This window comes from Falco punctatus (genome assembly GCF_963210335.1).
Source record: "Falco punctatus genome assembly, contig: scaffold_219, whole genome shotgun sequence".
Classification (NCBI taxonomy): Eukaryota; Metazoa; Chordata; class Aves; order Falconiformes; family Falconidae; genus Falco; species Falco punctatus.
In genome coordinates this window covers 1-24,435 of record NW_027660111.1, presented here as the reverse complement: position 1 = coordinate 24,435, position 24,435 = coordinate 1, and the positions used below count along the sequence as shown (strand labels likewise).

Below are 24,435 nucleotides of genomic sequence, written 5' to 3'. Positions count from 1 at the left end.
GCAGAGACAGAGGGGAAGCAGGGGTAAGCTTTTATTTCTGAGCTGCATACCAGGGAAAGTGTGAGCAAACATCTCAGTTGCTTGACAGTGGAAACGGCTGAGGCATGGTTTTTGATCCTTAGATCCTGCACCCAGCATAAAGCTCTGCAGAAAAGCCCATTTTGCAGAAGCTCACATCACCCCTCCAAGAAAATGAGCTAGTGTTTCACATATAAACCCTGTTCCCAGCATTACTAACACACACAGAAAGAGGTTGTCCTAATAAAATAAATAAATAAAAAGGCAAAACGGGCCCATTCAGATCCTCTCATATGACAGCAAATAACGACAGGAGACCTGGAGCCTGTGTTCTGACCTCTTCCACTGTTCACAACATGACCCTGCACAAGTTGCTGCTTTTGCACTTCCATCTTCCCTCTTGTTATTTACTATTTGTTTTTGTTTAGACTGCAAGCTCGCCTACAGCTCAAGCCTCTCTCACTGTGGAGCTGGACCTAACCTGAGTCACCAGGCCCTGAAGAAAGTAACCACCTATCTCTCAGATCAAGTTCATATACATCAAATTAGGTCCCTAAAAGCCACTAAGTATATCCTCCTTGACCTCCTCCCAGATATTCTTTTCCTTTACAATGTTTAATCAATGGGAATGTTCAACAAAATGAAAAGATCGCTACTCTCTACTGCCTGACTGTTCTGCATATCTTAGGACTACAAAGCAGCAGCTATGACACTTCTCTGCTTAAATCTATGCAAAGAGGAGGATGAAATAACTTGCTAAGACTGAGCGCCAGCAATCAGCTGGCCAACTGTAGACAATACCACACAACAGACTGACTTTGTTACTGCAAAGGATGCCAGATCAGATAAGTCTGAGAAGAAGGTTCTCAGAGGAGCTCAGGCAGGTGGTAGCACAAACACACAAACAGGCCCTCTTGTTGGCACTTACATGTACTAGCAAGGGAAGCAGTGAAGCAATACACTGTTCAGCTGATGGTAACATAAGTTGTTCTTAAAAAAAGGAGTTAACATATATAGGAAATAGTCAGTCCGTGCACAACCAAAGAAGATACTGACCGTCAGATGGGCACATTAAAGATGTTTCCCAAGTGCAGAGAGAAACAGCATGAACTCCCGAGAAATTCATACCTACCTCTAATAGTGCCTTCCCTGTAGCTTGCAGCAACCCTGCTAAGAATCTTCTTGCAGTCTCTCTGCAACAAAAGGAGCAAGTTATTCTCCTATGCTTTGTAACAGTGTTGTGCTGTACCACAAGCCAAACAGTTGTTTTCCCTAACTGTGTCTGTACAGTGGACAAAAAAAAAAACAACCCCAAGAAGTTCACATAAAATAAAAATCATAGTAAAGCAAGTCTCCGTGAAGCATTATTTTGTTTGAGAACTTCATGCCATCCCCACCTCATGGTATTTAGCATGAAAAAACCTCTGCAGAGCACAGCTATCAGAAGGGACCCTGAAGGATTTGTATCTAGGCTGGGGAGAGTTTGGGTTTAGGGCACCTGAGGAAGTAGCTACAAGGCATATGATGGCTGAGGCACACCAGAGCCTACGACAACCCACAGCTGAACTGTCAGGCTGCTCAAACACACGTGCCGCAGTGAGCTTCCAAGCTGCGAGCTGCGGCAAACGGTCAGGCCAGCTAGACCACCGAGCCCAGACAGCACTGTGGCGGCCGGTTCAGGGGAGCGGCCGGCTCGGCACAGGCACCGCCCGGCACCGCCAGCGCCCGGCCGACGCGCGGGAACAGAACGGGCCAGGCCGGGCCGCCGGGAGCCGCCTCCTCGGCCGCCGCGGAGAGGCCCGGCTCCCTCCCGGACCGCGCCGCCGGGCCCCTCCGGCCTCCCGGCCCCGAGACGCAGCTCGGCCTGCCGCGGCGAGACAGGGGACCGCGGGCGCGGCCGGACGCCTCGCCCCCGCGCGTCGGCCCCCTCGGGAGGCCCCGTCCGCACCCGCCCCGTTCTGGTTCTCCCCCGGCACCGGCAGCAACCCGGGCCGGGCCTCCGGCCGACGCGAAGCGGCCCCGGCCCGGCAGCTCCCCACCTACCGGCCCTGCCACTCCCGCTTCCGGGCCGCGCTACGGGAGCCGCCAGGGGCGGGCGAACTGCGGCCCGCCCCGCGCCTGCGCCCTGCCCGGGCCTGAGCCTGCCCCGGGCGAGTACGGAGGGCGGCCGGCGCGCTGCCTGCGCCTGGCTCGGGGCGGCCCGGCCCGCCAAGGGGCTGCGGGCCCGGGCTCGCGCCGGATGGCGGGGCCCTGCTGACGGCGGCGCGGCCGGGCCTGTCGCGCGGGGCTGCTGCGCCCCGCATAAGCGGGTGTGAGGCCGGCAGAGACAGCGGAAAACCGGCGTATCTCCCGATTCGCCTCGCCGGTATTAGAGACAAGGGGCAGGTGGAGGCCGGGCGCTGAAAGCCGCGTCTGCAGGAGCCCGCGGGGCCCTGCTCGGCGGCCCTCGTGTGGGGCTGCTGCGGCGCGGGCACTAACGTTAGTGAGAACACAGCATTAACCAAAAATCCGACTGCAGCAGCTTCCTCAGGCCTGCCTGCGGTGCTGGTGCGATTGCAGCCCTGCACCCTGCCTTCGGTCTGTCGCCCCGTTCGGTGCTTCGGTGAGGCCTGCGCTTGGCAGCTTTGGGGTCGTACAGCCCAAAATTCGCAATGTCGTCAATATTGCTACAGAGGCAGCTGAAGCCAGCTGCAGACAAGTTCGGCCTGTGCCCAGTTGCTTTCCTGCTTTGGTGTTGTCCTGGTCTGTAATGCCTGTACCATTCAATCTAAATTCTTACCCTTTGCCTGTGTTTCCCTTCTTTGGCAGGCCTCTCAGCAGTTAGCTACAGTCCAGTAGGTGCAGGTTTCTATTGGGCTGCTAACATTTGTTGTAGATTATAAACAAACATTAAAATCAAGGTTAAATGGATGAGAGTCTCTTTCTGTTACTTGATCCTGGAGCAACTTCGTGTATGTGCCAAACCTCCTTTCTGCCCTCAGTACTAATGCAGCTGATTAGATAATTTCCATGTTTTAAAATAGCAATCAACAATTAATATGAGCAACATAATTGCAATTAACGATAGGCTGGATAAATCAGTGCAGTGCTGCAGAAGTCTGTGGGCACCATCAACGATGAGCTGGAAATGTTCGGAAATTTCCAAGCCAGCCTCTTGATTTCCCTGTTAGTATGTGTAACCTCTGTTGATGCTCCCGATGTTTTCTTGCCAGAATACCATGGATGGTCCTGAAATCGCTGTGTTTTCTATTAACATGTCACTTTTTCTTCCCCATTAATTCCCAACTGGTATTTAGTTATAACATGCTTTGCTTTTACAAGTCCTTTCATCTCCTGTAGAGATAAATACAGTATATTTGCACTAATGAAAAGGAAAGTAACTTCCCAAGTGCCACACGACATAAAAGTTGGTCCCACATGCACAACCATTGCTGTTTTCCTCTGTTCTAGGCAGCTGTCATTCTGTGCATGTACTGCACCTGCAATGCTGCTGTGTTTAGTGTCACAAACTAAATGTGATGTGGTGGTGATGAGATGATGCTTTGCAGTGGGAAATGCAGCCTGGCTGGTAACATCCCATAGCCAAAATTGTCACCAACAATAAATGGTAGGGGTTGTCTAGGACATAGACGTCTCGTTTGTGATGCTGAAAGGTTTTCTGTGGTATTCACATGCCCTGCTTACGTCTTGGCTTTGATGGTCTCGATACCATGCTTAGTCATTTATCCTAGAAATATTGTCTGTGGTATCTTGTGCCATGTTAGTTTTGTGTGTCGTACACAGACCCCTGTGCACAAGTAACATGGCATTGCTGCTGTGTGGGTTTTGTGGTGCCGAAGGATGAGACGTACCTGTGTAGGCATGCTGAATGTGGGCTGCCTGTGGTGTAACCCGTAAAAGTGAAGCACCTCCCCTCCCAATGAAGAAGGAGCCATTTCAGTTGAGTTTTGCTCCTAAGTGCATTCTGTACCATCTTCTCCTCTCCTGCTACACTGAGATGTGTTTTCTCCCAATTGCACTGTGAGGAACAGGGCAGTCCCTCCACCACAGACTTCTATCAGCGCTAAGCTTTCCTTACATTGTGCTGGCATCTGCTCCAGGACCTGATCCTATGTAGAGGCTAGCAGCTGTGTTTTCAGCTGGCACACCATTGACCCAGCAGATGATTGTAACTGAGCCCTTCTCCCTTTGGTTTCTTTCCCACCTTTACTGAGCCCCCATGTGCCCTTTGGCTTCTAGGGGCTGACAGGCATCCCCCTTTGACCTGGCTTTAAGCAATGCCTCTCCCGTTTGGACTTTGAACATCACATCTTCTCATAGCAGCTTTCTGGAGGGATTTTAACAGTCTTGGTGTTGAACCTCATAAAGACAACAGTTAAGCTCCATCCTTAAAGACGTCAGGCATCCAGAAGTAATGGACGTGGAAGAGGGGAGGGGAAACAACCGCATTTTTGAGACCTGGATCAGGTGCCTGCCGATGTCAGAGGAAGCTGTTCTGCTTGCAGCCTTTCAACTAGCTTATTTTGAAGCCCAGTTTGTTCTTTCTCCTTGTCCAGAGGCCCAGGGATGGTACTGTGCACACCAACCACCACGTCTGGATGCTCTGAGATGCCAGCTGCATGACATCTCCTATGATGACAGGGCCTTATCTGTCAAGTTCTGTAGCAGGTAAACGCTACCTTAACAGCAGCATCTTCATACAAAACTTTCATCTACCCTGGAAATACTTCTGTCACTACTAAAAAATCTCTCTGTCCTTCTTTGGTTTGTGGTAGTTTATCAATATATAAATATGTAATCCACCTACTGGGGCCAGGCGTAGGGATCATCTTTTCTTTGATGTTACAATGGCAAAAATTCCTCTTCCTCAGACTTGCTTATTGCCCAACTACTCTGTAAGCAACACAAGCTGTTTGTCCTCTTTTAACTCTTGTGCTTGAGGTCCTCCTGCTCCTCCCTGTTAATGCCTGTGAATTAGAACAATTATTTTCTTTTTCAAAAAATCCCTGTTCCTCTTCATTCCTGTTTTTTATTTCTCTGGCCTTGACACCATGCCCTACCCACCAGCACTGTTCCTGAGCTTTCAGAAAGGGCAGCCTTCACAGCCCTGCTGCCCAGCCCACCACAGGACCCCTTCCAGCCCTCCCACTGGCTCTGGGACTCCCAGAATAGAAGTCCAGCTGGTCAAGTCTCAAATGTGCAGGAGGCAGTTGGGATGGAGACTTTTGCAAAGAGCCCCTTCCTTGCTTGACACATCACGTCCAGAGAGTCCATCTGTGCCCCCCCCCCCCCCCCTCCCCCCAGTACACAAGCAGGTACAGGAATCTGCCTTTGATCCCTGTTCATTGGCCCTAAGGCATTGTGCAATTCCCTTCCACAAAGCATGGCCAAGATCCCAAATCTGTGCACAAAATGGTAACATTTATTGAAAGAGTAAATTTTTTTTAATACAAAAGAAAGCTCTGTACATAGTACTGTGATTACTTCCACATCCTTCCAGAAACACAACCCTGGAAACTGGAGGGGAAAAAAAAAATAATCCCACACACACTTATGCGTACACACGCACACGCACACACACACACGCACAACCCTCAAACCAGTAAAATGAACTAAAAATGTCACCGCACAATAAATGCCATTTCATCCCTGATACACAAGTGTTCTTACAAGTCTGCACTTAAATAAAATACACCATTAGCGTTTAACCAGCAGTTGCCTTTGGAGAGCCAGGGAGGGGATGCAGCCAGGCACCCTGCAGCAGCAGGGGCACTGCTGCCATCCTGGCCCAACTGCTCTGCTCTGCAGTGCTAGCATAAGCAAAGCAGAGCAAAGCCAGGCCACAGTGACGTGCCGGGGCAAAGGACAATGCAAACCCCATCCTTCACCCCAGATGAACTCCTAGATACCCAGCCTTGTTTTGGAAACATCATTGAGCATTTTTGTACACCTAGCCGCTGGGCATGGCACAGCATTCCCAAGTGCTACAAGCTGCAGGGTACGCATCACTCAGAGCAAGGATACCAAGGGGAGGCAGCACACAACATCACTCTCACCAGGTGTACCACCCCAGTCCCCATAAGCCCTTCCCAGGCTGTTCTGGGACCTCTCTGCACAGCATACTTGGAGGGGACCCTGTCCATGTCCATGCACTAAGGAACCACTGTAGAGGGGGAACTACATCACCAGCTAGGAGTCCAGGGGATGCTACCTGCACAGTGAGCAGGGATCAGTCACTGCCAGCCACTTGCCGCCCAGGGAGGAGCAGGGATGCCCATATCCCTTCGGGAGTCACAGGTAGCACTGCTTCACACCCGAGCAGCAACAGAGCAGTTGCAGGTCCCAGGACCAGAGGTGAACAGGGCAGCCATCAGAAAACTCAGCCCATCTCTGGCTCCCAGGCACACATAGCACCTTGCTCCTGAGGGATGAGTTTCCCCACTTCTAGAGACCAGCCACTGCTTCACTTGCCTTCTGCCCATTAAGCCCAAAATGATGGGTACGGAGTCCTCAGTACAGGTAAGTGGGAAACAAGCATCCCACTCGGCTCAGCTTGATTCCTGGCACACGCTGGTGGGTACAGAGCACAGCTTAAACGCTAATGCTGAGGGAACATGTCCAAGGTTACAATACAAACTCAAAAGCAAGGCCCCTTTCCTGCCTCCATGCCCACCCACCCCTCTCCCATCCCCCTGGTACAAACCCCATGAAAACTGTACAGGAGCCAAACTTTTATTCCTTAAAGAATTACATAAATACTGAGTTTAACACTTAGAAAAATAAAGTCATTTTCTTTTTTTTTTTTTTCCTTTTTTTTTTTTTTCTCCAAGGCTTCTTTTGTCTTTAACTTAAAAAAAAAAAGTTACAGTAGCTGCTTCTTTCCCTAAAGATTAAGCAGCTTCTCTCACTTGCTCACACTCCCTCCAGGGACAGGGCTAGGTAGCAGAGCCGTTCACAGCCAACTCCCATGCAGGACCAAACAGGCTCCAGCCCTTCTCTCCCAGCCTTGCTGAGCCTGCACAGCCATCACTGCTGCTCCTCTACAGCCCAGGATGGCCAGCAGGTCACCCTGGTGCTCAGAGGGAGAGCCTGCCACCTGCCCAGCAGCCCAGTGCCCCATGGGCTCTTCCCTTTGACACTTTAGTTGTTTCTTCACCTTGCATCAGACACAGAAATTTAGAAAGCACTGGCTAGAGCTGCAGAGGGGGATGTGGGAAAGACCCAGTCATATTCCCCTGGGTGTACGAAGTCCACAAGCAGTGGAAGGGCTAGAAGAGAGTGTGGGGCTGGGCCAGCCACAGAGCCTCCCAGGAGCTCTCCAGGGGATCGTTGTGCTCCTGGGCATCCACCAACCACCTCAGCTGTGCAAAGGCAGGCGCCAGGGCAGAGCCAGCCAGACTGCGAAACTGCCAGGTGGCCCAGCAGGGAGGCACTGAGGGCAGAGGGCTCACTGTAGTGCATACAAGGGGGACAGGGCAGCTTGCCACAAGCTGTGCCCTGCCCTCCAGAGGGAGGGCGCACGGGCCCAACTGGAGGTGCACATGCAAGCTGGCCACTCTGCCCTGTCCAGAGCCCAGGGCCAGTTGCTGCGGCCAGGACCCGTCACCCCCCCCAAAGGCACATTGCTGAGGCCAGCAGCACAGCTCTGTCCCACTCTGCTCTGAGCTGTGCCCACCATAGGATGGCTCTGGATCTGAGCAGAGCAAACACTTGTGGGCAAGGTGACTCGGAGTGCCCAGGAGCCAGGGCATCCTGCTGGGAACAGCCCACAGTATTTATTTACAGCACAGAGCAATCCTCCCCTCAAGAGACAAATTTCTTTGGCTGGCGTGAGACAAGCACAGCTATCGCAGCAATCAAATGCTCCCAAGCCCTGCATGGCCCCAGCACAGCTCCACCCCAGGTGAGTCCTGCGCCCCAACGCGCATCCTGTGTGAATGTGTGTGTGGGTGCATGTGTGTGTGTGTGCATGTGTGGATGAAGGAAACGTGAAAAGGCAACAATAAATAACTGGTGCAGTCTGTATGAGAAGGAATTGCCACCAGCCCCGGCACTGGTGTGACAAGCCAGGGACAGCACAAGGCCGGCAACAGAGGCCTCTCAGTCACTCTTGGCGTTGTGTGAGGTGTCCAAGTTGACCACCTGCAGCTCCGTCAGGCTGCTACCACTGCTGCTCTGCTGCCCGATGACAGCCATCTACAGAGAAAAGGGAGAAGGAAGCACTGGGGGACAGCATGCCCTGAGACCATGGGCACCAGCAGCTAGGGTGACACCGTCCTTTCTGGGCACCTGTCCGAGGAGGGCAAGACTTCCTCACCCAAGGGTGGCTGGCACAGACAGCCTTCCTGGACTCAAGGACTGGCCCCACCCAAGGGCCCAGGTCTGCCCAGACCCACAAAGGATGTGGGGGCAGGGGCAGAGCAAGGTCGCCCCCTGAACACATCTGTGCCTACCTGGTGAAGCTGGACAGCTGAGACTGGGATCTGAACAGTGCCTGATGGGGCTGTCAGGAAAACCTGGGGGACACCACCTGCCACAGAGAGAGAGCATAAATGACACCATCCCTTAAACAGTGCTACCCCATGGGTCCTCTCCCTAAGCTCACGGAGCTTCACAAGGATGAAGGTACCCGTTTGCATGCATGGAGGCATCCCAGGAGCAAGCCCCATGTGCTAGTTTTCCAAGTGCTGGGAGAAGCAGGCACAAGCCTTCAATCCAAGTCTTGCCTGCATGGCTTCATGCTGCTTTGCCCCCTCGTGCAACCACATGTCCTCTCCAGAGTCTCCTAGCTCCCTCCACTGCCTGCCCCATATGCTACCCATCTCAGCAACCTTCACATTTTTTCCCCAGCAAATGGATCGAGCAATCCTTTGCAAAGGAGAATGGCCGGATCCAAAAGTGCGCATCAAGCATCACCCTTGCCAGGCCTTTGTACAGCCACAAGGACTGCTTAGAAGAAAGTTTTCTGAAATTAATATACAGCATAAATACATGCAAGATGAGAAAAATTAGGGTATCAGAGCACTTAAGGGAGCACTGACCCAGACAACTGTCTTACCCTGATCCTGGACCTGGCCGTGGGACACCTGCATCGCTGAGGGCGCCTGTGAGAAAGCGTTGAGGACTGCAAGTCCACCGTCCGCAAGGCCAGATGTGGGCGCATACATCACCGCATGTGGGCTGGGGTACATCATGTGGCCACCCACAGTGGTTGGCACAGACGATGTCATGATGGTCGCTGGGAGGGTCACTGGCACCAGGACAGACTACATGTGAGCCACATAAAAGGACTCTGCTACACTCACATGCTTGCTCAGCACCCCTCCCTTAGCCACTGTTGGCATACTGTCCCGAAGCAGCAGGTACGTGGAGATACCAATCTTGTTCTCCCAAACTCTTGGTGAAAAGCCCCAGGGAACAGGCAAGAGAGGTCAAACCTCTCCTTTCATGTGTAAGTACGAGAAGGCACAAAAGCATGGTAGCCAAATATCCCAGGACTGAATTCAACCTGAGATTCAAGTTTCCTGATAAAGCTTTAATAAAGCTGTTGAACTGGATTCAGCCTGCATCCAGGCACCTGAACTCAAGATTTCACTGACAACAGAGGTGTCCTCTGCACATACAGTAGAAAACTCAAGCAGATGTGAGCCCAGTGCCTTGTGCCAAGGACAATGTTGGCTAAGAAACCATCTGAGAACTGGGCAACCTGTTCCCAGCTCCATGCTGCAAGTAAGAGCAGATGATGTAAGGCACCCCATGGACAGCAGCATCTACCTAGATATAAAGTAGCACAGGAGCTGGTAACAGGGATAAATACACCTGGGAAACGGTCAGAAAGACTGCAAGAGAGTTGGTGTGAAGAAAGGTCCTGGCCAGAGAGCAGGCGTGAAGTCTGTTGGTGTGAACTGTTACCAGCAGTGGTCAGGAAAACAGAACATGGTTACCACAATGTCCCAATTACCTGTTCCGCTGGAAGAGGTCTGGGTAAGGTCAGTGCTGCTGTCACTAGAGGGAGACGTTTGCTGCGGTGCCTGGTGCACCTGGATCGCCTGGACTGGGACCTGCTGAGCCATCGTGCCTCCTGGGGAAAGAGAGGAGCCCGTGAGCCCCTGGCTCAGCAGGGATACAGACACTCGGGGCCACATGCAAGTTCCCCAGCCCTCCCCTGGACCACGCACAGCTCCACAGCGTGGCTCTGCACTGCACTGCACTGGGGGAGGCTAGCCAAAAGCAGCACGTGGCAGAAACCAGACCCTGCCCCGAAGTGCAAGCCAAAACCTGCTCTTTCCTGGCACACAGGGGCCGAGGAGGAGTTAGCTGGCCTGCAGGGCTCCAGAGAGAAAAGGAAAGGCCACAGCAGCTTTTGCCCAGCTCCCAGGCATGGCTCAGGAATGTCTGGGGCCCTCCTCACCGTTCCCTGGCTCCACCAAGACACAGCACAAATGACGATGGGAGCTGAGGGTCCAGCGCATGTACCCCAGCACTGCCAGTGCTCAGCCAGCCCCACAAGGATCATCTCACTGCACCAAGCAGAACTGTGAGAGCCCAAATGCCTAGGCCAGCTGGGCCCCACTGCCTGCACACTCCGGAGTCCAGCTCCATCCTCCCCAGGGCGCTTTGGGAACAGCTATCTTGCCTACTTTGTGATCTCAAGGCCATCACAGTGCCCTGCACAGGGATCAGATACCACTGGGCTGCAAGGTGTGCATCCCAGAGCTGCAGAGGCACAGCTCCACAGCCTCCAGCCCAGCCTACTCGCTGCTTCAGCTCCCGAGATGAGGCTCAGCACAGAAAGCTCCCCTCCAGCTCAGGTCCTGTCTCTGGAGGGAAGAGCGCGAGATGCCAGAGAGCAGGAATCACCATCCATCTTGCTCAGACTGGGCATCTCCCACTCTCCACACCAGAGACCCACCCCTGTTACTCCCATAGCTCCTCCAGATCACAAGGGAAATCCAGTCACCTTGCATGGGATCATGCTGTCTGCCAGGGCCCGTGGGAGCCATAAAGGCTCCAAGAAACCATGCAGGCTATCAGACCCATTGACTAGCGCACAAACAGGCAGGACACTAAAGATATACTGTCTCACTCTCAGTGCTGGTCCTCAGGTTGACAGCTGTCCACAAAGGAGAGCCTAGAGCCTAGCCCTGCTCTGAAACTCCAGCCAGGAGCATGTCCAGCCCCAGTACAACACTGGAGAGCCTCAACTCAGTGCAACAAGAAATTCCTACAAAAGGGACAATGCACCCAAGGCAGCACAGCAGCACCACTTCCTCCTCTGCCCTGGGTCTCTTAACCTACCCTCTGCACTGTGGTTCGGTGACTGACTGCAGATTTAAACACAAAAGCAAAGGCAGCTGCTCAGAGCCAAATGCCAGCACGCAGGAAACATCCAGTGGGCATCCGAGACCCTGTGGTCTCCTTCCATCAGCCCTCCTAGCAGCACAATTCAGCCCTCAGCACAGCTGCACCAGAGATCTGTCTCCTCTGCCTTTGCCAGCCACAGGGCAAACCCTGGGGCAGGACACTGACAACCCACAGCTTCCCCTGGTCTGTACCCCCCAGGATGCTGCTTCTGCCTCAGTCAAGCATTCTCTGCCCTGTCTTCCCATCTCTCCCCTACAGCCACAGCCAGGGTGCCTTGTTCTCTGCCTCCTCTGCGCTCCCACCTCAGCTGGGGGGGTCAGCTCTCTGGCCAGGACCAGGACCCCCCCAGACACCTCAAACCCCCCACCTCAAGGAAGTGGAGGAGAAGCGAGTGCTGACCTGTCAGCGACACGATCTGCCCTCCAGCTCTGGCAGGGAAGCGGAAGACTGTCTGTTGTGCCTGCGGCAGCTGTCCAGCCATACCCGTGACCACCTGGCCCTGCTGGCTGGAAAGAGTCAGGGAGTGCGGCTGTAACTGAGTGAGAGGAATGGTAGGGGTCCCCGGAGAAAGGGAAGCACCTGCCAAAAGGAGGGAGAAAGAAAGGCTTTGTCACCACCAGCTCTTTTCACTCCCTCCAGGCTTCTCGGTGCTGCCCTGGGGTCCCAGCTCAGCTCCCTGCCACTGTGCCCTTCCCAGCAGCAGGGCCAGCTAGCAGCACTCTAAAGAAACAGCCACTATATGACCCTTCTCCAGCCACTAGCCTGGCTGGGCTTGAGTACGGAATACCAGCCAGGTTTACCCTACAGCAGCAACCACTCTGCTTCCTCCTGCCACTAGGTCTCCTCTCCTACGGAGAGGGCAAGCAACACACCCCAGGTGCAAAGACAGACCGATGCAGTCCTCAGCCCCTAAAGGCACTGACCTGACATGAGAGTGAAGCCGGTGGGTATTGGCATGAGGCCCCCAGATGTCACTGCACTGGCTCCAGTAGTCTTCAGCACTGTCCCGTTGGCACTGGTGACGGCATTGGGGCTGATGCTGGCAGACACTGGCGCCAGGTAATTAGTGATGGGGAATGACGGGCCACTGCTGACCTGCATGGAGGTCGAGGTGGTGGGGGCTGTCTGGATGGTGGATGTTGTCCCCGGCAGGTTGGTGACAGTGAACGCTGGTTTCAGTGCGTCCTGGGGAAGGAGAGATTGTGACAGCTTAGTCCAGCCCTTGGACCTGGTCAACATCTGCCTGTGAGTCCAAGCCAGGCTCCGTAGGTTGCATCCCCACACTAAACCATGCCCTGATAGCCTGCTGCCAGCGCATGGAGCAGAGCCAGGGTAGCAGGGAGGAGTAGCTCGTACAAACATGAGGAGACTGTGCCCAATAATGCAGCATGAGGAGAGCTGGAGAGAGCTCAGCATAAGCCTTGGATACAAGCCCAGGGCCACACAGGTCCCCTTAGAGACTTCCCTGAAAGACACCAGGGGATGAAGCAACCCCTTCCCCTCCCCAGGAGTCCCAATAGCCTCCAAGAAGAAAACAGCATCTTTCTGGCACACACAACAGGCAAAAGCAGTCCTTGCAGGGACAGACATAAAGGCAAACACACTGTCTCCTGTCAGGAACACACACACCACTTCCCGTATGGCAGGAAGCACATGGCCAAGAACAAGCAGAGAACTGGCTCTTAAAGGCAGCTGCACACCAAAAGCAGCAAGGGAGAGGGGAGTAAGGCCTGCCCCATACACCAGGGACATCCAAACCAACCCTGCCTGCTGCTCTGGCAGGCCCTGGGAAACACCTCCACAAATCTGCTGGAGCAAAGGGGTTGTAGAGAATCCAGCCAGAGGAAGCACCCATTTGCCAGTCCACTAGCAAGGGCCAAATACTTCTGAGGGACCCTATGCGTCAGCTACAGCCAGCATGCGCTGTCCCAACAAGGAGCATCAGAGCTCTGTGTCCATCTGAGGACAGCATCACCAGGAGGAGCAGTGCCCAGTGCTAGGCCAAGCCCATCCCAGGAGGCTGCCTCCTTGGCCTGGCAACAAGGGAGAAACGCATATGCCAGGCTGCAGGACACTTACAGCCCAGTTTCCACAGCCACAAAGCATGCGGCTGGACCTGGACAGGCTTGGATCTGCAGGAACCAACCAAGCTGGAACCCTGCTGTCCCAGCAGTCATACTTCACCTAGCATGCCCCCTTCCCCCAAACGCCCTTTTGGGTACCCAGGGTCTCCACGGCTTCTCTCCTGTCCTGCTCACCTAGCCAAGAGTAGACTGCAAATACACTGCTCCACAGGAGACTGTGCCACAAGGGACCTGCTGTCCCCATGCCCTGCCATGGTTGCCAGCGTGCCTGGGAAGAGTTAAGGCTGCCACACTCCCACCCCTCCCGCTGCAGGCTGGTGGGCCCAGCTCTCCCACGTGCTAAGCCTTGTTCCCAGCTTGTCAAGCTGCCAGGAATGAGGAATTCACAGCTCAACGAACAGCTAAAAAAGGGAAGGCAACCCATTTTGGATAGGGGGAGCCAATCCCGGGCACTCAGCTGTGCCCCAGGGCCTGGGGAGGGACGTTGCTCTCCACCTTGGCACGATGGTCCCCGAAATCCAAATTAGAAGAGGCACATGATAACAGTGGAGCCCAGCAAAGGCACTTTCCATTAGCTCAACCAAACTCCTGCCATCTCACACAGAACATGGAGGCTGTAGGTGCCCTCCCCACGTGGTGACAGGGCAGAGCTCCCACCAGCCCACTAGGCCGTGGGAACCATAGCAGAGCAGGGTGGGTCCCATTCCCAGCTGGAAAAGCTGGACTCTCCCATCCCCAGGTGTACATCTCCTGAAGCTGTACACCCCTGAGATACAGCCCCCCAAGCAGCCAGGGCACTTAGCATCCCCCCACACTCCATGCTCTCAGGGTTGGAGGGGGCACTCCAAAAGATTCACAGCACCCTACTCAATGGGATTCCCAGGACTCCCTGGAAGCACAAGGCCAAACCTCAGGCTGATCAGAGCATCAAAGGTGCTCGGGAGGGATGGGGTGCCAGTAGACTCAAACCATACACACCCCATCTCTGCCCTCCCTACTCTGCTACAGGTGGGACTTACATTCCTCCCATCTTTGTTGTGGTTCTCTTGGGCTGCAGCAATAGCTCCCAGCACAGAGAGCGCGCTGGGAGAGACTCTGGGGTTGGACACCCACTGCCTTCTCCCCACACCTGTCTGGGATGCCTCAGAGTCCCTGGACACCTTGGCACTCCCCAGCACCCTGTAAAGCCCAGACTACACGCACGAGGCCAGCCCTCAACAGGAGCAAAGCCATGGGTCACCTTCAGCAGAGGTTACCTAAGGTGCCAGGTACAAGCCCTGAGGCAGCACAGCAGCCCTGAAGGCCCTTCTGGATCCAGCCATGCATCCGTTCCCCACCACAGCTCATTGCAAAATTCAGTTTGCAGAGCAGTGCCTGGGGAATCAACACACAGCAGAGAGGTGCAGCATAGCAGCACAAGGTGCCTGCACAGTTCCACACCACTGTGCACACTCAGTAAATGCTATACAGCATGAGTGGACCACAGGGCATGCATGGCCCAGGCCACTGGATGCCCATCCTGGACTGTAATAGAGTCTGGGGGACAGAAACCATCCCACTCCACAATTACTGGGGGCTGCCTGGAACAACACCGTTCAGCATGGCACAGACCCTGCCCCAGCCAAAACTATTACATGGATGTTGCAGGACAACTGGCCTTGGAAGTACATGGGAAATCCCAAAGTGGTCTCCAACACCTGGTCTGCATTCCAGATGGGGCAGGAAGTCCCACCCTTACCCTCACCCTAAAAAGAGATGACCACATCAGTGCTACTCCCATGCTCTCACTCCATCTAGAGCCCCTGAGCACCCTCCAAATTCCTCTCCCCCACACCACCACCCCCAGGAGATTACACGAGGATGCTGTTTCCTTCAGGACTGACAAAAGATCAGAAAGGTCAACACACGACAATATCATTGTGAAAATACAGCTGTTATCTTGAAAGTACAGCGTGCCCCAGTCCCAGCCATAGCTTGAGCTCATCTCCATGGCAGGGAGTTTGGGTTTGGCACAGAAGGATCTTGTAGCTGCTTCTGGCTGTAGTGCAAAGGAATATCAGCAGGCTGCTGACTGCAGGTTAACTGCCTAGCTGCATTGCTGCCCACTCTGCTGCAGCAGCTGAACACAAGCAGGTTTTGTCCATACAGAGATCCAGAAAGCAGAGTTCTCAGGAAGGCTACAACTCTCTGCCCAACTCTCCCAGACCATCCTATGTGGCTGGACCCGACAGTCCAGACACTTAATTTCCTGCCGCCTCCTCCAATGAGGCAGCCGTAACCCAGCCCTGCATACCACCCACCTCTCAGCAAGGATGCCAGCCTCCTGCCATGGCCCACCCACAGGCTCCCTTCACCCTCAGAGGGCTGCTCAGTCTATCCGAATTGGGCTGACCTCTGCCAGCACATCAAACCAGGCTCCCAGCCCTGCAGAAGGCACAGCAGGACTGGGAAAAGTCAGGGTGGGACTGTCCCCAGCTCCAGGGCTTGCCAAGGCCCAGAACCCTCAGCAGGCCAGAGGGGAGTTTAGCCAGAATGTCAAGCAGCAGACAGGGCTGCAGCCAAATGCACTGCACACATCACTGCTTGTGTACCGAGATGGAGCTTGCAGGTTTGCAGAGAAGTTGAGAAGTTGTGCTAAGAAGATCTCCTCTGCAGAGTAACTGCACCCCAAAAGCACACTTCCTTTGGGGCCACCTAGCAGTATTTTCAGGGAAAAATCTTACAGGCCATGATGTGAACAAGTCCCCCCAGGGACAGGTCAGCTGCCATGCACAGCGCTTCCTACACCTCCAAATCACTCCAGGCACAGGTAATTTGCCTCATTACGGGATGCCCACAGGACTTGCCTTTTCACCCAGGAGAAGGCCAAGAGACACAAGTCCTTACAAACACAAGCTGCTCAAAGGAGAAACTGCTGGTGATAACGGGCTCCTTGGCCTACTGGAAAGGGCTGCCACAGCTCACACTAGGGAACTGGAGGCACCCATGGGAGTCACAGCAGACTGGGACAGCCAGGGCTGTTGTTGGGCTCCCATCAGCAGGAAGCCTTCCCAGGGACTCTTCTGGGCTCCAGCAGAGAGCTCTCTGGCCAGCAACACCTTGGCCCACCACAGCTCCTCTGCCTAAAGGGATCTCTGGGACGGCTGATATTTCTCAGGGCACTGCAGCGATAAGTTTTTGCTTGGTAAAGCACTGCACACACGTGGGGAAGAGGGCACAGAGGAATCACGGCTGCCACATACCCAGTGGCACCATGACCAGAACTGTTGCACTGCCACAGGGCACAAACACGCAGCTGAACACCCCTGCAGCCCCAGGCAACACACTGGGCATGCCTCAGGGCTGCACCCACTGCCTTTGGGATTACGACACTGAGATCTCAAACACCCTTCCCTCCAGGTTTTGTCTGCTTAACACTTAGTGGCTACTGTGTGGCAAGGATGCTGCTGTGGCTCGCACACAGGCAGGTGGAGGGCTCCTAGGGCAAGGCCACAGTTCATCTGAAAGGATGCTTTTGCAGCAAACATGGCACCCCTGCCACAGGCACAGGTACAGCAGAGCTGCAGCAACCCACAGCACCCAACGGCACTTCACACAAGCCTGGCAAGCTGTGGGCAAGACCCCCAGCACAGCACATCGCCCCAGCCTTGCAGCACAAGCTCCCCTGCCTCCCATCTCCAAGCGGACCTGAGCACCAGCCCGCAGAGGAAGCAGCAGGGACACAGAAGCCAGCTTTCTTGCAGCAGCTCCGACGAACAGCACCAGTGGGTGCAGGGACAAGACATGACCCTTCCAGCAGAAAAAGGCCGTTGCTTGACTCTGTGCCCATGGGCAGGCCCTCTGTAGTGCCCTGGGTGAGAAGCCACAAGTAACACAGGCAGGCAGGGGCCAGCGCCTGCGGGGACACCGGGCAGGGAGCAGAAATGGTTGGTCCAGCCAAATGTTTCCATTCCCCATGTCCTCCCTGCCCCCTTCCAAAACAGCACCAAAGCAAGAGACAGCTGCAGCTTATAAGGAATGTGAGGGGCCCTGCCAGGGACTCTGGCGAGGGAAACCAGGCCTTATAAGGCCATGGAGGCAGAATCAAATTTTTATCAATGAGCGCAAGAACATGGAGACGCCTGGGGAGAGATAACAGCACTGAGAGCTGGCCAGGGGGGTGGGCTGGGCCAGCAGGGAGCCCCGCTGCAAAGGCCAGGGCCAGGACACCTGCCACCCACTTCCCTCCCTCTTCAAATCACTGCTACCGCGCGCCAAGGGAAGGAGTCAGCCCCAAGAGGCCACAGCATGAGCTAGCTGGAGTCACAGCAAAAGAGGAACCCATCCTCTGCTTCCCAAGCTGCTCATCAAGGAAGGCTGGGGATGCTCAGTGCTCCCAGCACAGCCTGTGCCCCCCCAGTCCCAGGGTGCCTGGGCATGTGGCTGAACACAGGAACGTTACCTTGGTCTCCCCGCTGCTGTCTGACTCTGACACCTGGTAGGTGAGGTCAGTCTCCTCAAAGCCCGTGGCACTCATGCGCTGGTCGGTTGTCGGGTCTGAGCGTGGGGGCGAGTCTGGGGAGTTGAGGCACGTCTGGATTAACGCCTTCCCCGTCTCACTGGTGATCATGGGTTGCAGCTTCCGTGTGGCAAACGTGTACACATGGCCTGTTTCACTGGCCACCAGCAGTAGGACTTGCGTGCCAGTCAGCGTGGAGAGCTCGTAGGCCTGCCAGCAGCACAAGGGAAGAACAGGGAGTCACAGACAGCACAGACATACAAGAGTGCAGGACGAGAGTCCTGGCCATGTCCCTGCGCTTCCAGCATAGCCCTCCTTTTGGTCACGCCAGCTCCAGCTCCTTATCACCCCAGAGGAGCCATGACACCTAAAACCAACTCAAAATTAGTTCCCTGCAGGTCAAACTGCCCCACACTGCGTGCCCACCCCCTTTACATGCCAAGAGGCCACAGGAAAAGAGCGGTCCCCTCAGGAGAATAGCTTAAGGACATGGGGACACTGACTGTCTCCATTCTGGAAATCCCACCTGCTCCTCCAGACATGTCTGGATGCCTCCTCCCCGCCTTCCACCGTGTAAGGGGACGCTACTCAGCTCAGGGGTCTCCGCTACATCTTTCACCTCACCAGCAGGGCAGCCAGGCCGGGACCCAGACTCCCCTCTCAGCCTCCCTAGCCCCGAGCACGGCTGCACCCCAGCACCGCCACAGCGAGGCCACCACCCCCATCGCCGGCCTAAGGGCTGGGACGGCCCCGCTCAGCGGGGCCCACGGACGAGACGCCCCGTTCCGCACCCCGCGGAGCACCCGCAGCCATCCCCGCAGCAGCCAAGCGCGCACAGAGACCCCCGAGCCCTTCATCGCCCTCCGCAAAAGGGCTCCGGCCTCCGGCGGCTCTGAACCAGCCGGCACATGGCGCGGGACCCCGGCGGGGCGAGGCGGCCTGATTGTGCCCCGGGACCGGCGCCAGCATCCGGCAGCGACCCGCAGAGAGCTGCCCCGGCGGCTCGGGCCGAGGGTCGGAGGCTGCACCGGGACGGGCCTCCCCCGGCGCACCCCGACGTTCACCGGCCCCAGGCTGCGCGGCCGCCCTTCCCGCTCGGGGCCCGGCCCAGAGCCCCTTCGGAGCCTCCCGCTGAGCCCCCCGGAAGGGGCCGGGCCGCGGCCCCGCCGCCCCGGGAAGCCGCCGCCGTTTCCGGGCGCGGCCCCGCCGCCCCAGGGCCGGGGCTCCCTCCCGGCCGCCGACAGGTGGGTGTCAGCCGGCACCCGCGGCCGCCTCCCCGGCGCCGCACCTTCTTCATGATGCCGGTCTTCCTCTTGCTGAAGGTGGTGTAGCGCCGCAGCTTGTTGTCGATGAACTCCATCTTGATCTTCACCCGGCCCCGCGTCTTCTTCCCGGGCTTGGCGCCGCTCACCGCCCCGCCGCCCCCACCGACGCCGCCGCTGTAGGCGGCCGCCGCCGCTCCCGCCGCGGGCCCCGCCGCCGCCGCCGCCGCCTCGGCCAGGCCACGCTTCACGCCGCGCCGCTCGCCGCCCAGCTCCTCCTCCTCCGCCGACTCCGAGTCGCCCTCGCTGCCGCTGTACAGCACCTCCCGCTCCAGGCGGCCCCCGGGCGGCCCCGCCGCCGCCGCCCCGCCGCCGTTCGCCCCACGCGGCACCGGCGACCGGCCCAGCCCTGAGCCGCGGGCCAGCGCGGCGGCGGCGCCGTTCCCGGCCCCGGCCTGGCTCGGCAACATCGCGGCGGCGAGCGCGGGTCGGGTCGGGTCAGGCCGGCCCCGCCATGGCCCCGCCGCCCGCTCCGCGCTCACGGCCCTGCTCCGCCGCCGCCGCCGCCCCCGCCGCGCCGCGCCGCCCCCATATAAAGCGATACAATGTTGCCTTTTATGGCGAAGGCGCTCCTTATATGGGGCGAGCCGGCGCCCCGCCGGGAGGCGCTACCCCATTGGCTGGCGGCCGCCAAGCGCCGGCGCCCATTGGTCGGCGGCTGGCGTTTGATTTGCATACGTTCCGACTGCGTTCGCGTCACTGCCAGCTTGAACCACGCAGGGAGGCTCTTAAAGGGGCAGCGCGCCGCGTTGACGGAGACCGGGACGGGACGGGACGGGACGGGACGGGTGGCGGGGGCCGCGCCACCCGGCCGTCCCGCGGCGGCGCGGAGCGGATCGGGCTGAGGCGCCTGCTCTTCCCGCCTTTGCTCCCCTGTTGCCACCACCAGTCCCAGCCACTCGTGTCCTCGTAGCGGACGCACCACGTGGCCGAGACCACCCGCCTGGCCGGCCTCGAGATGCGGTGGGGAGGGGCTCCGCGCCCTGCCACGCCTGCCCGCCTCTCAGCCGTGCCGCCGGGACTTGCTCCCGGTGATTCTCCGCTCCCGCACCCCACTGCTGCCTGCTGGCCTCTGGTGGCTGCAGGGTGTGCCCGGGGCCAGGAGGGGAGGCACTGGGGGGCTGGGCGCCACAGGAACGCTCAGGGGCGCGGGGCTGGGCCGGACACACGCGTTGCCCAAGCTGGTCAGCAGCAAAATGGTCCCTCCCTGTTCGGCAGGACGGGCACAGTTACACTGACTCCGCAGGAGGAGGGAGCGGGGTCCTGCACCGCAGCCATGCGTGGGTGGGACAGAGACTTACCTGTAAGCTGCTCCCTGAGTGCATAACTGGGCTGGTCCCAACACATGGACCCAGACCCGGCCCAGCTCTGCAGCTCAGAGGGTCCCTGGCAGGCAGCACAGGCTACGGCCTCCGCTCGGGTGCAGACCAGGAGCTCCGCAGCAGAGGGAAACAGCCCATGCAGGGAGGACAGCCAGGTGCAAGGCAGGCTGCAAGAGTGCAGGAGGGACCACAGAACCCCAAAGCTCGCAGCTAGGAGCACAGGCAGAGCCACATCCTGGGCTGACAAAGGGGCTCTCCCACACCCTGTCCTACAAACAGGAGCTGTGACCCAGGGCGAGACCTCGCTTCTGCCAGCACTGGCCCTGCCGCAGACCCATTTCGCCTCCTGGGCGCCCCACGGGAGGGTTCTGCAGCTTGCACAAGCTCTTTCCATATCTGCCTCATCACTCAGAGGACGTGCACGCTTGCCACCAGCCATCACAGCTGTCTCCCACTCTCTAGGGCCAACTTCCTACAGAGCAAGGGAGTAACTGCAAAACCAAACACCCCCCTCACTGCCACTGCCACCTCCCCCTCCTCCCAGCCAGCCATGCTCCTCCAGTGAGCACACATGCCATTTATAGCTCCCAGCAGGGCTGCTGGGACTCACATGCCTCCCATCACATGCCCTAGCCACCCTCTCTTCGAGCTGAGCGCAAACTACACCTGGCACAGGTGAGATGGAGGCCCTGCTATGTCATGCCAGGCTGAGGAAGGGTCAGCAAGACCCTCTGCATGGCTGGAGGCACTGCTTACGCTGAGAGCAACTGGCATGTGGATCTGACAGCCACAGCCAGGCTGGTCTTCCTGGTCAGCGCAAGTGTGCAACCATCACAGGTACCCCAGGACTGGGGTTCCTCTTGCCCACAAAGCTGCTGCACATTCCCTCTTTCCCCCGGGGCTTTTGCTCACAGGGCCATGCGAAGGCCTTCTGCTTGCTGGACTACAAGAGAAGCTGTGCTGGCAAGAGGTGAGAGGAGTGGGCTCATTTGGGGCTGGCTCACCCCTTCTGCTGCCACCCTCTCCCTCCCTAGCCTTATCTCAGGGATGCCTTCCAAGATGCTTGGTCTACTTGTGTGCTGAATAGGACCAGACCATCAGCCTGCCTCTGAGCTTCCTGGGATGCTAATCTCTCACCAAGGTGGCCAGACACACAGGGTATAGCTGAGCCCTGTCCTCAGGCCACTATCACCCACAGGACACAAGTTACTGGCCATGTTGGGCCTCCCTCACCAAACCAGCCCCAGCGGCAATGAAAAGCAGCTTAAACCAGCTTTTTGCACACCTGACAGTCCCATTTTGTTTTCAGGGTTGTTCTCATTTACAGCCCCCCAGTCATAAAATACACATTTCTAACCCTCTTCTTATACAGCTGTGTGCACAGCACTTGCCACCATACCATGAAAGCCCCTTACCTGATTACCCTTGAGGATCCTTCCAGACAAGCTGCTGCCTGTGCCAGCTCCACTGTAGCATGGACCCTGCTGCCAGTTGCCCCCAGCATCACCCCAGCCCTCCATGTCCCCTTTGCAATCCTCCTCCAGGCAATTGCAATAAGCCAGCTCTTCATCCATTGTTTCAACTATTAAACCATTAAACACCCTCTGCACTCAATGCTGGGATCGTGATGGCTTCCATCCTGTTACTGCAGGTCTTCTTGCCATTGATACTTCAGCTGCTTTTTTGACTGCTGTTGAGTACAGGTAAATGCTCTTTTTTAACAGTCAAATCCCTTCTATGAGCAGTAACAACTAGACTGGAGGTACTGCTGCACACGTAAAATGGATTTAAGGCCTTTATTAACATGCTTTTTTTGGTCAGCAGAGGAGCGCTTCTGCCCTTTGTACCAGGAGGCAGCACGAGTGGGGCTGCTCCACGTGGGGGGGGACTAGCCAGCATCTCAGGGTGACCCTATGCCCTCACCAACAGGTATAATCCCACAGCACCTGAGCAGAGCAAAGTGTTGGTAACAGGGTCTATCCACAGAGCAAGTGATGAACCCAGTCCGATACCTGGTCAGGTGACAGGGCCAAAATCAGGGCTGGATAATAAGGTTACAATAGATATGCAGAAGACAGGGCTAGAGCCAAGACCAAAACAGAACACCTGCAAGATTGGTCAATACGAAAGTATAAACCCAGGCTTGAGCTTAAATGCAGCTCAAGAGGGTGGGAGGTCCCAGGTAAAGCTGCTCAGGACCATTAAGGCCCATTAGTTCCCCCACAGGTGCCTGACAGAGCTGCACAAGAGCCATGGGGCAGCAGGTGAAATCAGAGCAAACCAAATAAGTGCTTCTTCAAGCCACATAAGGGATCTGTGCGCTTAGTGTCCTGGGATGCTCAAAGCATGCATAAGTATAAGGGGAAACTGGATAACTTTCTGGCAAGAAAAAATATCAAGGACTACTGGAAATGCCTGGTTTGGAGGTCCTTATGCTTTAGGGACTTGTAGCTGGGACAGTGCATACCTGCTTGCTACTCTCTTACACTGCTCAGTAAATGTTTGATTTTGGCCACAGCTGTTGGCCCACTAGGTGGACCTTTACTCTGAGAGAGCCATGCTGTTTTTTCTGGCCCTGGATACCACAGGTTGTGGTCCTTTTCCAAAATATTTTTTTTTTCCCACATGTTCCTTCTATTTGGGCTGAGGCAATTGGAACCCACCCCTCTCAAATGTCCATGTCCTCTCATTCTCCTGCTGGGGCTCTGCTTTCCTCCACCACTCTTAGCCAGGACTGTATTGGTCCAGCCTAGTCTTTCCACTTAGTTTGACCAACATCTGTCCTGTTCTCAGGGATACAGAACTTTTCATGACATCGCTCCCCAAAATAGAAAATCTCAACCCTGGTCTTCCTGTATCCTTTGGGTCTGGAGTTTGTCTTAGCTTTGGTGCCTTTCCATTTTGGTGCTTCCCTGTAGTCAGCAGGTCTTGACTGCATGGTAAACAGGCACTCAAGTACCCAGGATGTGTTGGAGTAAAGCCAAGCACTCAATCCTGATGCTGCTCACGGAGCCAGCCCACTGCAGCCACATCATTCCCTCCAAGTATGCAGGTACACCTGCATGCATGAAGTTGGCAGAGCACAGATGTTACTCCAGAAGTCCTTGGCATCTCTCTCTATTCTCTAGCAGTGGCATCACAGAGATGCTGCTTGGCTAGGCCACCACGAGGGATGGCGGCTGGCTCCACAGCCAGCCCACCCGGGAACATTCTGAGCAAGCACAGCAACAGCCCTGCCACTCCCGCCTGCCATGTCCAACACAGGGCAGCAAGGTGAGAGGACAAGGGATCATTAATTCTGTCTGATATGCAGGTAGCCTTCACCTGGGGCAGAGACTCGAGGTCACTTGCTGGCCTGTCCGTCAGCTGATGCTGTAAAACTGCCTGTACCTGCCCCTCACCTCCTGGCCAGCCTCTGAGGAAGAGCACCAATGACCAGGATGGAGTGGGAAACCTCTGCTGGGTGACCAGACATGATGCTGCAGCGTAGGAATGCTGGTCCAGCTAGAAGGACCAAGTGATAGGCTCTGATATGATCTATCCACAAATGCTCAAGGAAGCAGCTGCAGAACCAGCTGGGACTATTTCTGGGGCAAGATGTGCTCTAGAAGTAAATGCTACAGGGACACGCAGGCAAGACAAGACATATTCGTTAGTGACTCGGCTGCAGGAATCAGCCCACAGTGCATAGCCATCCTGTCCGAAATGTAGGGCAGCAGGCAGGAAAGTCCACAGGAATGAGATGGATGGGAGAGATGGAATGAAAGGACAATGAATAAAACAGCAAACACATGTGAGACATCATTTGCAAGTTGGAGACTATGATA

General features: G+C 56.2%; 2 protein-coding genes and 1 long non-coding RNA gene across 9 annotated transcripts in view; 1 reads left to right on the top strand and 2 right to left on the bottom strand.

Annotated features, from left to right (window-relative positions):
- LOC308057990 (cullin-9-like) overlaps positions 1–1,936 on the bottom strand; it is a 35,288-nt gene extending 33,352 nt beyond the window's left edge. For 2 of the 4 annotated variants that reach the window (XM_080411989.1, XM_080411991.1), the window contains exon 1: positions 1,151–1,936. The gene's annotated coding sequence lies outside the window, so the exon portion shown is untranslated. The remainder of the gene's footprint in view (positions 1–1,150) is intronic. The other 2 variants (XM_080411990.1, XM_080411992.1) reach the window with 1 other exon arrangement.
- Positions 1,937–2,063: 127 nt separating this feature from the next.
- On the top strand, positions 2,064–5,557 carry LOC308057992. The gene is made up of 2 exons (XR_013925583.1): positions 2,064–2,620; positions 4,575–5,557. It is a non-coding gene; the product is annotated as an uncharacterized lncRNA (long non-coding RNA).
- SRF (serum response factor) lies at positions 5,419–19,847 on the bottom strand. 4 transcript variants are annotated; one of them, XM_080411993.1, is made up of 8 exons: positions 19,253–19,838; positions 17,908–18,174; positions 12,306–12,567; positions 11,782–11,961; positions 9,980–10,099; positions 9,077–9,268; positions 8,472–8,548; positions 5,419–8,214 (listed from the first exon to the last, which is right to left on the bottom strand). In XM_080411993.1, the coding sequence occupies exons 1-8, from the start codon at positions 19,694–19,696 to the stop codon at positions 8,119–8,121; spliced, it is 1,638 nt and encodes a 545-aa protein (XP_080268119.1). In that variant the 5' UTR covers positions 19,697–19,838; the 3' UTR covers positions 5,419–8,118. The 4 variants fall into 4 exon arrangements, with proteins under 4 accessions (XP_080268119.1, XP_080268121.1, XP_080268120.1 ...); XM_080411995.1 differs by lacking the exon at positions 9,077–9,268 and having other exon boundaries at positions 19,253–19,847; XM_080411994.1 differs by lacking the exon at positions 11,782–11,961 and having other exon boundaries at positions 19,253–19,828.
- Positions 19,848–24,435: the final 4,588 nt, after the last annotated feature.